The 12482-nt window shown below is 42.9% G+C and overlaps 1 protein-coding gene across 6 annotated transcripts in view; it reads right to left on the bottom strand.

Annotated features, from left to right (window-relative positions):
- Nucleotides 1–12482, bottom strand: part of itgb2 (integrin, beta 2) — a 134358-nt gene that overhangs the window by 38902 nt on the left and 82974 nt on the right. For all 6 annotated transcript variants that reach the window (XM_037280633.1, XM_037280635.1, XM_037280634.1 and 3 more), the window contains one exon: nucleotides 3703–3935. In XM_037280633.1, the coding sequence (XP_037136528.1) occupies nucleotides 3703–3935 (233 nt within the window). The remainder of the gene's footprint in view (nucleotides 1–3702; nucleotides 3936–12482) is intronic.

The following is a 12482-nucleotide window of genomic DNA, read 5'->3' as shown; positions in this document are numbered from 1 at the left end:
AATGAAACCCACAAATGCATTAACGACTGCTCTCCAGGAGGAAACTGGATGGGAGCTTTGGACATCACCGCTGAGTGCCATGATAGGAGAGCCATTTCATGTGGTCAGGGCTCTCCTACCAACATGGCTGCACCATCGGACGGGGCCTAATTCATTCAGAATGGCTCGTGGCTTTGTGGTCACAAGAGTTGTCCGATGCTGCCCGCCAAGTGGACGAGTGTGTGCACGAGTGTGGGCGACCGACCACACCTACAGGATACAACATCATCAGCTGATGACGGCACACAACTCTCCTGGACGTCGACGCAGGGCTGTTGCAACCTTTGAACCACATTACCCCATCTGGGGTGCAAATGTCCTTGACAGCCACAAAGTATGGTCCGTCGGAGACAGAGTCGTTCATACGCTTTTTTCCTTGGATCGGAGTTGGAAAACAATCACTCTTCATAGAGACACTGCACTATTTTCAATCTTTTGTGACTTTCTCGCTGATGGACAAAACAGAGAGATCCAGGCTATTGGACTAATGGTCTTGCAAAACAGGATGGTTCTGGACTTAATGACTGCAGAGCAAGGTGGCATGTGCCACATTATTGGGACTTCCTGTTGCACATACATTCCAGGATTTAATGACACTCACATCAACGATGCCATGAACTCACTGAAGAACTTACAGCAGGCCATGACAAAAGACGAAATCCCACATCAATGGGATTTCTTTTCATGGCTATTCTCTGGCGCCTGGTGGCAACTGCTGTTGAAACTTGTGACTCCTGTGATTGTTGTGCTCATTTACGACCTGTGTTATCTCATGTTTGAAGTCAGCTGTATCAAGATCTGTGTCTTCTAACGTAGCACAGGTGCAAATACAACTTCTCAGGCATGTCGGATGTGATGACTATAATGTGCTGCGAAACGTGGATTGCGTAGATGCTGTTTAGCTGAGCACGTTTTACAGAAACTTGATGATTTGACCATCGAAAATGCCTCGCAAGTGATGGATACAATGATGTACTGTTTCTGTTTTTTTATTTTTTTTTATTTTTACTATTCTTCTTTCTTCATTATATTTTCTTGCTTGTGTTTGTTGATTGGGGTGACATAATCATATGATAAACAGGAGGGATATGTTAGGGTTGATAGATTAGTTTGATCCTATCATTATGTTGTAGCCTGTAATTATTAACCAAACTTGTCCTGTCTTAACAAAGTAGTAGAACAAAGTGCTAAGATCCTTTGAACTGATTGACCAGCTATAGAGGAAGCAATCTAAGTTGTTCTGTTTACGCAACATCGTAAAACACCCCCTGCTGACCTGAGGCCAGGGGTTCACCCCCATCCTGTCCACTCTCACCCCCACCCTCTTTCTCTCAATAAATATGCTTTTGCAAGAGGCCTAAGTCAGACTTCGTTCGAACATCGCTGTATGCACAGTGACGAACGAATTCTCCACTTGCAAGTGCTCCAAGGGCATACTGTCTCCCATGTGGTTCTTGCAAATAAGTTAGAGTGAGCACCACTCTAACAGGCAGCAGCAAACAAAGAAGTCTTCAGTTCTGTCTTAAATACATTGAGAGTTACAGCAGACCTGCACGTCTCTGGGAGTTTGTTCCAAATATTTGGAGCATAGAAGCTGAACGCTGCTTCTCCCTGTTTGGTTCTGACTCTGGGAACAGAGAGCAGACCTGTGCCAGATGATCTGAGAGGTCTGGATGGTTTGTAAGGGATCAGCAGGTCAGAAATATACTTAGGCCCTAGACCATTCAGAGCCTTATAAACCAATAAAAGTATTTTAAAATTAATTCTTTGGCAGACAGTGTAGGGACCTCAGAACTGGAGTGATGGGATCTATTTTTTTTGTTTTAGTGAGAACTCGAGCGGCAGCATTCTGAATCAGCTGCAGCTGTCTGATTGACTTTTTAGAAAGGCCTGCAAAAACCCTGTTACAATCGTCAAGTTTACTAAAAACAAAAGCATGGACAAGCTTTTCCAAGTCTTGCTGAGACATAAGACCTTTAATCTTTGATATGTTCTTCAGGTGGTAGTAGGCTGACTTTGTAATAGTTTTAATGTGACTATTAAAATTCAAGTCTGAGTCCATAACTACACCAAGATTTCTAGCTTGGTTTGTGCCCTTTAGTATCACTGAGTGAAGCTGAGTGGTGACTTTTAATCGTTCATCTGTGGCTCCAAAAACAATTACTTCAGTTTTCTCTTTGTTTTATAGGAGAAAGTTCTGGCACATCCAGTCATTGAGTTGTTCAATGCATTTAATCAGTGTTCGTATGGGATTATAATCTCCTGGTGATATGGTGATGTGAATTTGTGTGTCATCCGCATAATTATGGTAACATATTTAGTTTTCTTCCATAATCTTAGCTAGTGGGAGCATGTAAATATTAAATAGTAGAGGCCCCAAGATTGAACCTTGGGGGACCCCACAGGTTATGTTTGTACAAGTATGTTCAGATGTGTAGTTACCTATAGACAGAAAGTAGTCTCTGTCCTTTAAGTAGGATTCAAACCACTTAAGTGCTATGACTGAAACTCCCACCCAGTTCTCCAGACGCTCTAGTAAAATGTTGTGGTCAACTGTATCAAATGCAGCACTGAGATCCAGTAATACTAAGACTGAGATTTTGCTACTGTCTGTGTTTAAGTGAATGTCGTTGAAGATCTTAACGAGAGCCGTCTCAGTGCTGTGGTGCGGTCGGAAACCTGACTGAAAGTCATCGAAAGAGTTGTTTAGTGCCATATAATTAGTCAGCTGCTTAAAAACAGCTTTTTCAATGATTTTACTTAAGAACGGTAGGTTTGATATGGGCCTGTAGTTATTCATCACTGAATTGTCTAAATTATTCTTTTTTAAGAGTGGCTTGATGACTGCAGTTTTCAGGGCCTGTGGGAACACACCTGAGACAAGTGATGTGTTTACAATGTGCAGGAGATCTAAGGCCATGCAATTAAAAACTGTTTTCAAAAAGCTCGTTGGCAGAATATCCAAGCAGCAGGAGGAGGATTTCAGATGTTGTATTATGTCCTCCAGGTTTTTATGGTTGATTGGAACAAATTGTGTCATGCCATCACAAGTGAATTTGAGTTGTGTGCCGACGCATATCCTGTACCTGCAATGGAGGTAGTGACCGTTTGTCTAATTTTCAGAATTTTGTCTGTGAAGAAGGAGGCAAATTCATTGCAGGCCCTGGTGGATAGAAGTTCAGAGGCTACTGACACAGAAGGGCTTGTTAGCCTGTCGACAGTAGCAAACAGGGCACGGGAATTATTATTGTTTTTGGAGATGATGTCAGAGAAAAAAGACTGCCTTGCATTTCTCAATTCCAGATTATAAATACGAAGTTTCTCTTTATAGATGTCATAATGAACCAGGAGATTTGGTTTTCGCCACCTGCGTTCAGCTTTTCGGTATTCTCTTTTACTGATTCTAACCAGGGTGTCATTTCTCCATGGAGATTTCTTCTTGCCAGAGATCACCTTCACTGGTGCAATGGCATCAATAAAATTTGTAACTTTAGTGTTAAAATTGTTCACAAGTTCATTAACTGTAATGCAGGAGAGGGCAGGTGTCGGAGAGAAAGTCTGGATAAACATTTCTCTAGTGTTATTGGTGATGTACCGTTTTGAGATTACCTCTGTTTGAACACTTCCATGTACAGAAAATGCATGTAAAAGAAACAAACATACCTCCGCATAATTTATTCTGGAACTTCTCACAATGTTCGTCGTCACATTCACAGAAGTCACCGTAGTAACTGCCTCCACTTGCTGTTGTGTGGCACTGACATCTTCCACACACACAGTCTCCATGACTCTCACATTCCATACCACTTTGGCTCAAACAATATCTTCTCAGGGAATGTTCATCTTTGTTGCCAATGGAGCATTCACAGAACTGACCGACAGAGCCTTGAGTGCAACTTAAAAAGAATGAGAGAAACATCAACATTTCAAGTTCATTGTATGTACATAACACTCATGGATATGAACACATTGTTTTTAGGAGACTACCGTTTTTTTCCATGTATAATGCGCCCCCATGTATAATACGCACCCTAAAAATGGCATGTTGATGCTGGAAAAAAGCCTGTACCCATGTATAATACGCACCCAAATTTTGACTCCTACTTAAGTCCGTAAACGTAAAATTATTTCAGAAAAAAGAACATCTTTGGGAACAACCGGATGTTATTCTGCCGGTCAGTATCACTGCGCATGCGCTAGCAAACTCAATAGCGAAGAAATGTTTCGGATTTGTGTAGGGTACATTGTGACAGCAAACGAGCAGGTGATCGAGCAAGCGTCTGATACGAGAGCATTGTGTTCGTATGGAGCGTGTTTGAAGTGAACAGCAGAGAAGAAAGCGCATCTGTAATGGCGGCCTCCGTATGATATCTGGATTTAAAAAAAAAAAAAAAATTGTACCCATGTATAATGCGCACCCCAGATTTTAGGACAATAAATTAGTTAAGGTTTGCGCATTATACATGGAAAAAAACGGTAAGTCATTCTTTTAATTTTTAATGTGACCAATAAAACAAAGAAAAAACGAAGGGGTAAAAAACTACAACCACAGAAAAAAATGACAAACATATCATGAAAAACAATGCTGCATTTGAAGGGCAAGCAAAGAAAATGGTTTTTCTAATCTAAGCAGCTATGGAACCATATGTATATTCATATGTATGCTGCATATGTTGCTTGGTATGTGCATTTATTTGAGTGTTTACTCTGTCCCAGTTTAACTTGTTGGTTGTTGGCATTAGAAGTGCTTAGCCGATTCAGACTTCGGGTCTGGAGCCGCACAATTCAAAAGCTAGACGTCGGCTGAGCCAACACGATGGGCCGCCACAGGTAGGATTGCTGAATGCACGAAGGACGACCGCAGTCACCATCCATCGCGGGCCACAGTAGGCAACGCAGCTGGGGAAATCTGTGGAAAGGGCCTGACGCACTGAGTCTTTGCCACAGCCCGAGCGTGCTAGCGTGGAGCGGGCGGAGGGGCTGGTCAAGAGCAGTAGCCAGTGAAGACGAACTGCCGCCCACTCGCGCTGCAGCTATGGTGGAAGGAGGGGCTGTGCACCATGCGCCCTTTTTCTTGCGAGCATTTTGTTGTTGGTGCTTTTAAAATGTTGCACCGACATTCTAAAATCTGAACAATTCCCGAGATGATTGTCCCCGTGCTTGATGCCCTAATCTGCTGCAAACGAATGCTGAGTCGCGTAATGCAAGTTGATGCAACCAATCAGCGTTCGTCAGCACAGCACGCCCCCTCAAAAATAGGTAGGTAGACTTCCGGTTTGCCACGTAGAGCGCCGCAGCGTCACTAGAGAGACGATGTACATTCCTAAATTTGTATATTCTTTTCTAGTTTTTCCTCGCTTTTTACGTTTTCTACTCCTTTTTTGGGAGTTTACGATTGTTAAAAGTCGCTGACCGTCAATCCCTGCCATTTCGACCACGTCACTGTTTGGCTCTCAGCGGTTTGTCTACCGTCGATCATCGGACATAAGTGTGTTTTTATTTTTAGTTTTTCCTTGCCCGTTTGGGAGCTTAAGATCAGGGGATGCTTTGAGAATAATTGTCAATTTTTGTCTATGTGAAGCCCTTTGAGACTGCTTGTGATTTAGGGCTATACAAATAAACTTGACTTGACATAAGTATGGCTGCGGATCAAGAGGTTTGTACGGCTTCGTGCACCAACTGCACCCTTCTCTTAGAGAGGTTGTCCCTGCTAGAGGGACGTGTCCGCCAGCTAGAGCAGAATAGTGCGATAACAGTAGATGTGGCGGACACAGATGCGGACTGTAATCAGCCCGCTAGCCCAGTTAGCATTATCCCCAAGCATCTTGCTAACTGCGATGAGCCAGGTAAGACGCATAGTCGTCCCAAGCCATCTCGGTCTACTGGCTCTCGCACCTTGGTCATAGGTGACTCCATTACTCGAAACATCACGCTTAAAAAATCCAGCCACGGTAATGTGTATCCCTGGAGGCAGAGCACCCGACATAGAAGATAACCTTAATAAGTCTAGTCAACAGCGTAGGTCCAACAACACTAGCTACTCGGATATAGTGATGCACGTTGGCTCCAATGATGTTAGGATGAGGCAATCAGAGATCACAAAGAAAAACATAGCGAGGACTTGTGATCTCGCCAGAAAGATGAGTCGGCATCGAGTATTTGTCTCTGGCCCCCTGGGAGAGGCACTGATGAGAGGTTTAGTAGATTAGTCTCCCTTAATCGATGGATGGCTGGTTTCTGTAAGAAGCAGGGACTGTATTTTATAGATAACTGGTCCTCCTTCTGGGGCCGCCTCGACCTGCTGAGGAAGGACGGCCTTCATCCTAACCGTGACGGCGCCTTCACTCTTTCAAGGAATATAGATTACTGTTTGAGCCATTCATGACACCTCACTTCAGAGCAGGCCGGGTCACAGGTGATTAGGCCACCTGTTAGGATGGGTTTGGAGTCTGTTAAGTTAAAGTTAACTAACGCTAGGCTAGATTCCCAGCATGCACATAGCTCCTTGTGTGTACTAGAGCGTCACAGCTTGAATAGTGCAACAGTACACATTAACACACTTTCTACTGAGGTAGTAGACAAATCCAATCACTCCACTCTGACCGGTATCGCTGATGGAACGGTGCCTGTTACAGATATTACATGTTTGCCGAATATTAACAATCAAATTCCTATGGTTGTATGGTCCCACCGCGCTAATAAACATTTTGGAGGTAATGTCGGGCCTAGAGAACACAATCTTACTCGTATTTCGTTGAAAAATCCTCCGATAGATACGAACCCTGATCTACCGATTAGACTCAAACTCGGCTTTATGAATATTAGATCACTTCATACAAAAGCACTACTCGTTAATGACCTCATCATGGAACATAATCTAAACATTTTTGGTCTTTGCGAGACCTGGTTAAAACCTAATGAACTGCTGTCGCTTAATGAGGCCTCGCCTCCAAACTTTGTGAGTTCGCATGTCCTCGTAAAAAGGGTGCGGGTGTCGCCCTATCTCGTAGAGGAGGGAGGGGTGTCAATTACAGCAGAGCAGTGTGTGCCTTTTGGACGTGGGCCTTCGCTCAACACCCTAGCTCCCACAGCACCGTGTTCACGAATTTAATTTGGATCTGGAGAAAGTTCGCTCAGCATCAAAGCCCCCTGAGTCCAATAGACTAAAGAGGCCTCAGCTTGAGAGCATCCCCTCACCACCAGCTTCATGGATTCCTGCCACACTAGGCACAGACTACCTAGAAACCACAGGTCGTGTTGGCTGCCTCAAAAATCGAGGTCCCTGGGACATGAGCAAAGTTCAGCCAGACCGTGGAGTTGAAACTACTCCTTACAAGGAACCGTGCCAGACATTACCAGCAGTGTTGTGATGGCAGTGTGCTATGTTGATTTGTTTGTTTCGGCGTAATATGTTGATGATAGAAACTGACCTGTATTTTGAGTGCCATGTCTGTTGAAAAGATGCTATTTGATGTTATGTGAGTGCTGGGTTTGTCCCAGGTAAATTGGCTTTGTTGAAATTCCAAATTTTGACACGAAAAAGCGATATAATTGGCCTTTACAATTCCAAATATAAATGGCAGAGTACGCCAAGGCTTGATACTGACCTGACCAGTGATTACACATAGATTCACACAACCCTTATGTCCAATTATATTCTCTTTACTTACAGTTTTTATTCAGTTGCTAGTTGCTGCATCATTTAACTAGAAACAGCTTTGCATTTATAGCCATATATCAATGGAGATTGGCATTATCATCTTTTCATTTTGTGATTCACGTGATACGAGTTTTATAATGTGTTTGTGCAAAGAAGCAGCACAGAGGAAGACCGATAAGTGCCAGGACACGGCTAATTGCTCATGGAGTGGGGGCAGGCAAGTGAGCAGACAGGCAAGCAGGCAGGCAGGTACAGGCAGGTAGGAGCAAAACGGGGCATGAGGACAGGCCTTGTTGAGTCAGACAGACGGGAAACAGCGAAATTGTGGTCAGGACCAGGCAATAGGGCAGGCTGGGCAGAGTTCAGGATCGGTTGTGGTCAGACAGGCAAAGTCTGTAACGGGAGTCAGTTGGGGAACAGTCAGTGAGTGGGACAGTTGGCAACAAAGACGAACTGACGGAGTGTGACAGGAGGGCGGCGTTTAAATAGGTGTCCTGATGAGCAGGTGATGAGCGCTGATTACTGTGGGGCGCGGCTGTGGGCAATGTGTGTCGGTGAAGGCATGGCTGTGGGCAATGTGTGTCAGCGAAATTCACTGACCAGGGAGCAGGTGGAGCGGAGACATTTTTCATTTTAAGAATATTATATACAATATACCGTATTTTTCGGACTATAAGTCGCGTTTTTTTTCATAGTTTGGGTGGGGGGGCGACTTATACTGAGGAGCGACTTATATGTGAATTTTTTCACAAATTTTCAAAATTCCCCAAAAAAAAAAAAGTGAAACCATGATAAACGAACCGCGATGTAGCAAGGGATTACTGTAATTTGAATTTCAAGTGACGTCAGCGGCGCGGCGGTTGTTTACATAAAGTACAAAGATTCGATCACGGGATGACGAAGATGACGAAGGGCCCCACGTACTACCGGCATCATTAGTGGCTTTGTTTGTAAGTGACACGGAGGATGAAGAGTTTGAAGGATTTAATGATTTGAAGTGACACAGAAGGTTTGAAAAACTATTATGGATTTTACGCACGCCCGGTCCTACTCTACGGAGCTCTTTTTCACCTCCGTGGATGGAAGTCGGGGGCCGGCGCTCGGCCTGGTGGCTGTCTGGGGACGGTGGATGGGGCTCGGACATGGCTTTTACGCACGCCCGGTCCTACTCTACGGAGCTCTCTTTCACCTCCGTGGATGGAAGTCGGGGGCCGGCGCTCGGCCGGGTGGCTGTCCGGGGACGGTGGATGGGGCTCGGACATGGCTTTTACGCACGCCCGGTCCTATTCTAAGTGCCACATCCGGGGATGGAAGTCCACGCCGCCACACGCCTGGTGAACTATTTATGTTATAATTATTTGATATATTTTATTTCGTGTAGCAACTTTTACGTATATGTTTTTATCGTTACAGTACAGTAGTTGTTGGCTCAATGAACTCTTGTTTTGTTAAATAAAGAGCCGTTTACCAAACCCACGTCTTTCCTTGTACCGTTTTTTTCCGTGTATAATACGCCCCCATGTATAATACGCACCCTAACAATGGCATGTTGATGCTGGAAAAAAGCCTGTACCCATGTATAATACGCACCCAATTTTTTTTTTTTTTTTTTTTTTTTTTCTTTTTTTTTTTAAGTCCCAATGATCGTCACACACGCAGGGAGGCAATGGGTCCCATTTTTATAGTCTTTGGTATGGTCTTAACTAGGCTGGATGTATTTTTTTTGTTGGCGTTGATTTCTCCGACTGCCCGTAAAGGCACCACCGCGATCAGATGAAAAGAGAGGAAAGTGACGTGCGGACATGTGAAAAAGGCGGCTCTGTATGGGAGAGACGTTGAAGAGGAATAAAAACACCCTTGGAAACCAAAACTTGCCCCTCGTCGTGACTCGGAGCCGCAACAAATGTTTCGGATTTGTGTAGGGTACATTGTGACAGCAAACGAGCAGGTGATCGAGCAAGCGTCTGATACGAGAGCATTGCGTTCGTATGGAGCGTGTTTGAAGTGAACAGCAGAGACAAAAGGAACAAGGCAAAGTGTTGTGAAATTAAATATTACCTGTAATACGCATTTTGTTATTTGCTGATTGTATTAAACTATCACATTCATTGTCAGTCAAGAAGAGAAGAGGACTATTATCCCTTCTTTGACGAAATGACCAGAGCACAGTACAAACACACTATTGTTCTTTCGGTATTTATTCAACCCACATTCTTTCACAACATGACAAGAAGAGAACAATACATAAATCAATACTCGTACCAGTACCATGATTTTCTTAAAAAAAAAAAAAAAAATTAAATTAAAAAAAAAAAAATTAAAAAAAAATTGTACCCATGTATAATGCGCACCCCAGATTTTAGGACAATAAATTAGTTAAATTTTGCGTATTATACACGGAAAAAAACGGTACTTTGTTAACGCTACAATATAGTTATATACTAGATCTGTGGAATAACGCTAAGGCTGACGTCAGGGCGCACGCGCGGCGTTGTTGTCAAAGGACGAGGAATTTGATCGATGGATTTAATGATTTGGAGTGACACAGATAGTTTTATAATATTATTGCTTATATAATAGTTATTTGATATATAATTTATATATCGTTATATGGGCCTGTGGAATATTTTGAAGTGCAACCGCCATCAGCTGCGCGTACCCGGCCAGCATTGTTGACATAAAGGACGATTGATGGATTTAATGAATTGGAGTGACACAGATGGATTTATGAACGTGTTATTTATGTAATAGTTATTTGAATAACTCTGAATGTTACGTCAGGCCCGTTCTCAGCTCTTCGTTTGTGTTTATGTCACGTTAGCATACCTATCGTTTAGCCTGTTGTTGCTCATTCATGTCTGTTCTTGGTGTTGGATTTTGTCGAATAAATTTCCCCCAAAATGCGAATTATACTCCGGAGCGACTTCTATATGTTTTTTTTCACATTATTGTGCATTTTATGGCTAATGCGACCTATATTCCGAGCGACTTTTAGTCCGAAAAATACGGTACATACAAATTGTATGGTGTATCATGGAAAGGTTGTTTTGGGATAAAAAAAATATCCAAGTGTGGAATATAACAGCTTTAGTTATCAATATCGCTGGCAAGAGAAGGGTTATTTAAGGACAGGCTAGAAAGGATGAGTCATCAGTCAGTGCTAGAATTGATTAGAATGATCTAGAAGGGGAAAAGATTCCCTAGAATAATGTAATCCCCAGGAGCATATAAAAAGCAGGCTCAGTGAGGCTCCTTCATGCGCACAGATGTGAGGACAATTTGATAAAAGACAGGATTACTCCTTTTTTGTAATTTGTGCTCAGGATTTCACGACTGCGCGCTGGGAAATGTTGTCGACTTTATGGACAACACTACTGCTTTTTTAAATGTTGTCGACTTTTTGGAAAACACTACTGCTTTTTGTCTATAAGTGCCGCAATAATGAACGAAAACGGAATCCTTTGCGGCACTACATTAAAACAATACTGTATTCCAGGGGTGTCCAAACTACGGCCCGCGGGCCAACAGCGGCCCGCGGTCCAGTTTTTATTGGCCCGCAGCAAAGAAGAAGTACTGGGCAGGCTAACGAGTTAGCGGAAAGATGCTAATTCGCGATCGTGCTAACACGCGCAAACGGACCTCTAAAGGAAATTAAACGAACATTTGGAGCAATACTACATTGTCCTAAAGGTTAGTTTGTAAAGAGACGGTTGCCTTGTTTAAGGATTTCAACTTAAAGAGACACTATCAGACTAAACATGCGAACACAAACGACCAGCTAACAGGGAGTGACCGCGCTGATAAAGTGAAGCAGCTCCAAGCTGAACTGGCTTCACATCAGCGATTCTTCACACGGGACTGTGAGTCAAAAATAAATATTACTAAAGCAAGCTACGAAGTGGCCATGTTAAGACTGTTGCTGTTATGGACCTGTAGACCTGACACAAACTATTATTTTCTGAAAGATAATGTAAATGACAAGAGCAAAATTCACTAGTTTTAAGTTTTAATAATAACAGACAACTTTGCATTACTTATAACTCCCGTTTAAAATGTTCATGAGGCAAAAGTAATTTTAAACTCATGTAAATTTAAGGTATTTCATACAGTTTGTTCAATGTTATCTGACTTCAGATATGAATGAAAGGCAGAATTTGTGTTTTTAGAGTTGTTCACATCTGCCTGAGTGACTCATATTTGGTTATTTTGTCATTTGAAAAATAAAGACAATTGTGACAATGACATTTGTTTTATAACAGTGTGTATTTGCATGACATCCGAAAAAACTATTGGCCCCCGGGACCCTTCACTTTATCAAATCTGGCCCTCCTTGCAAAAAGTTTGGACACCCCTGGTCTACACTGTTTGTACTATGTGTCCTCTCTGCATCCATTGCAGCCTGGTCATCCTGGAAGAGGGACCCTCCCATCTGTGGTCTCTTCTCAAGGTTTCTCATTTCCCCTAGTTGGAGTTTTGAGTTTTTCCTTGCCCTCCTGGGAGTTTAAGATCAGGGGATGTTTGAGAATATTTGTCATTTTTCACATGTCCTGAGTGTTGTTCGTCACCTAAATGTTGAACAGAGGCTCTGATGTGATGTACCGAAGTCAAATTCCTTGTTTGGCACGCTCAAACATGGCGAATAAAAACTGTTGAATCTTTATTTCCCGGTCACGTCTACTCTGGAGCTATACGGGTAGCTCGCTAGTTTAATGTAACTCAGCGCTTTGTGCACAAATAAAATTAGCATGAACAGACCCTCATCATGGAAAATGCTAGATGAAAT

This window comes from Syngnathus acus, chromosome 21, assembly GCF_901709675.1.
Source record: "Syngnathus acus chromosome 21, fSynAcu1.2, whole genome shotgun sequence".
In the NCBI taxonomy this organism is placed as follows: Eukaryota; Metazoa; Chordata; class Actinopteri; order Syngnathiformes; family Syngnathidae; genus Syngnathus; species Syngnathus acus.
The sequence above is the reverse complement of the archived record's forward strand: the minus strand, read 5'-3'. Positions and strand labels throughout refer to the sequence as shown.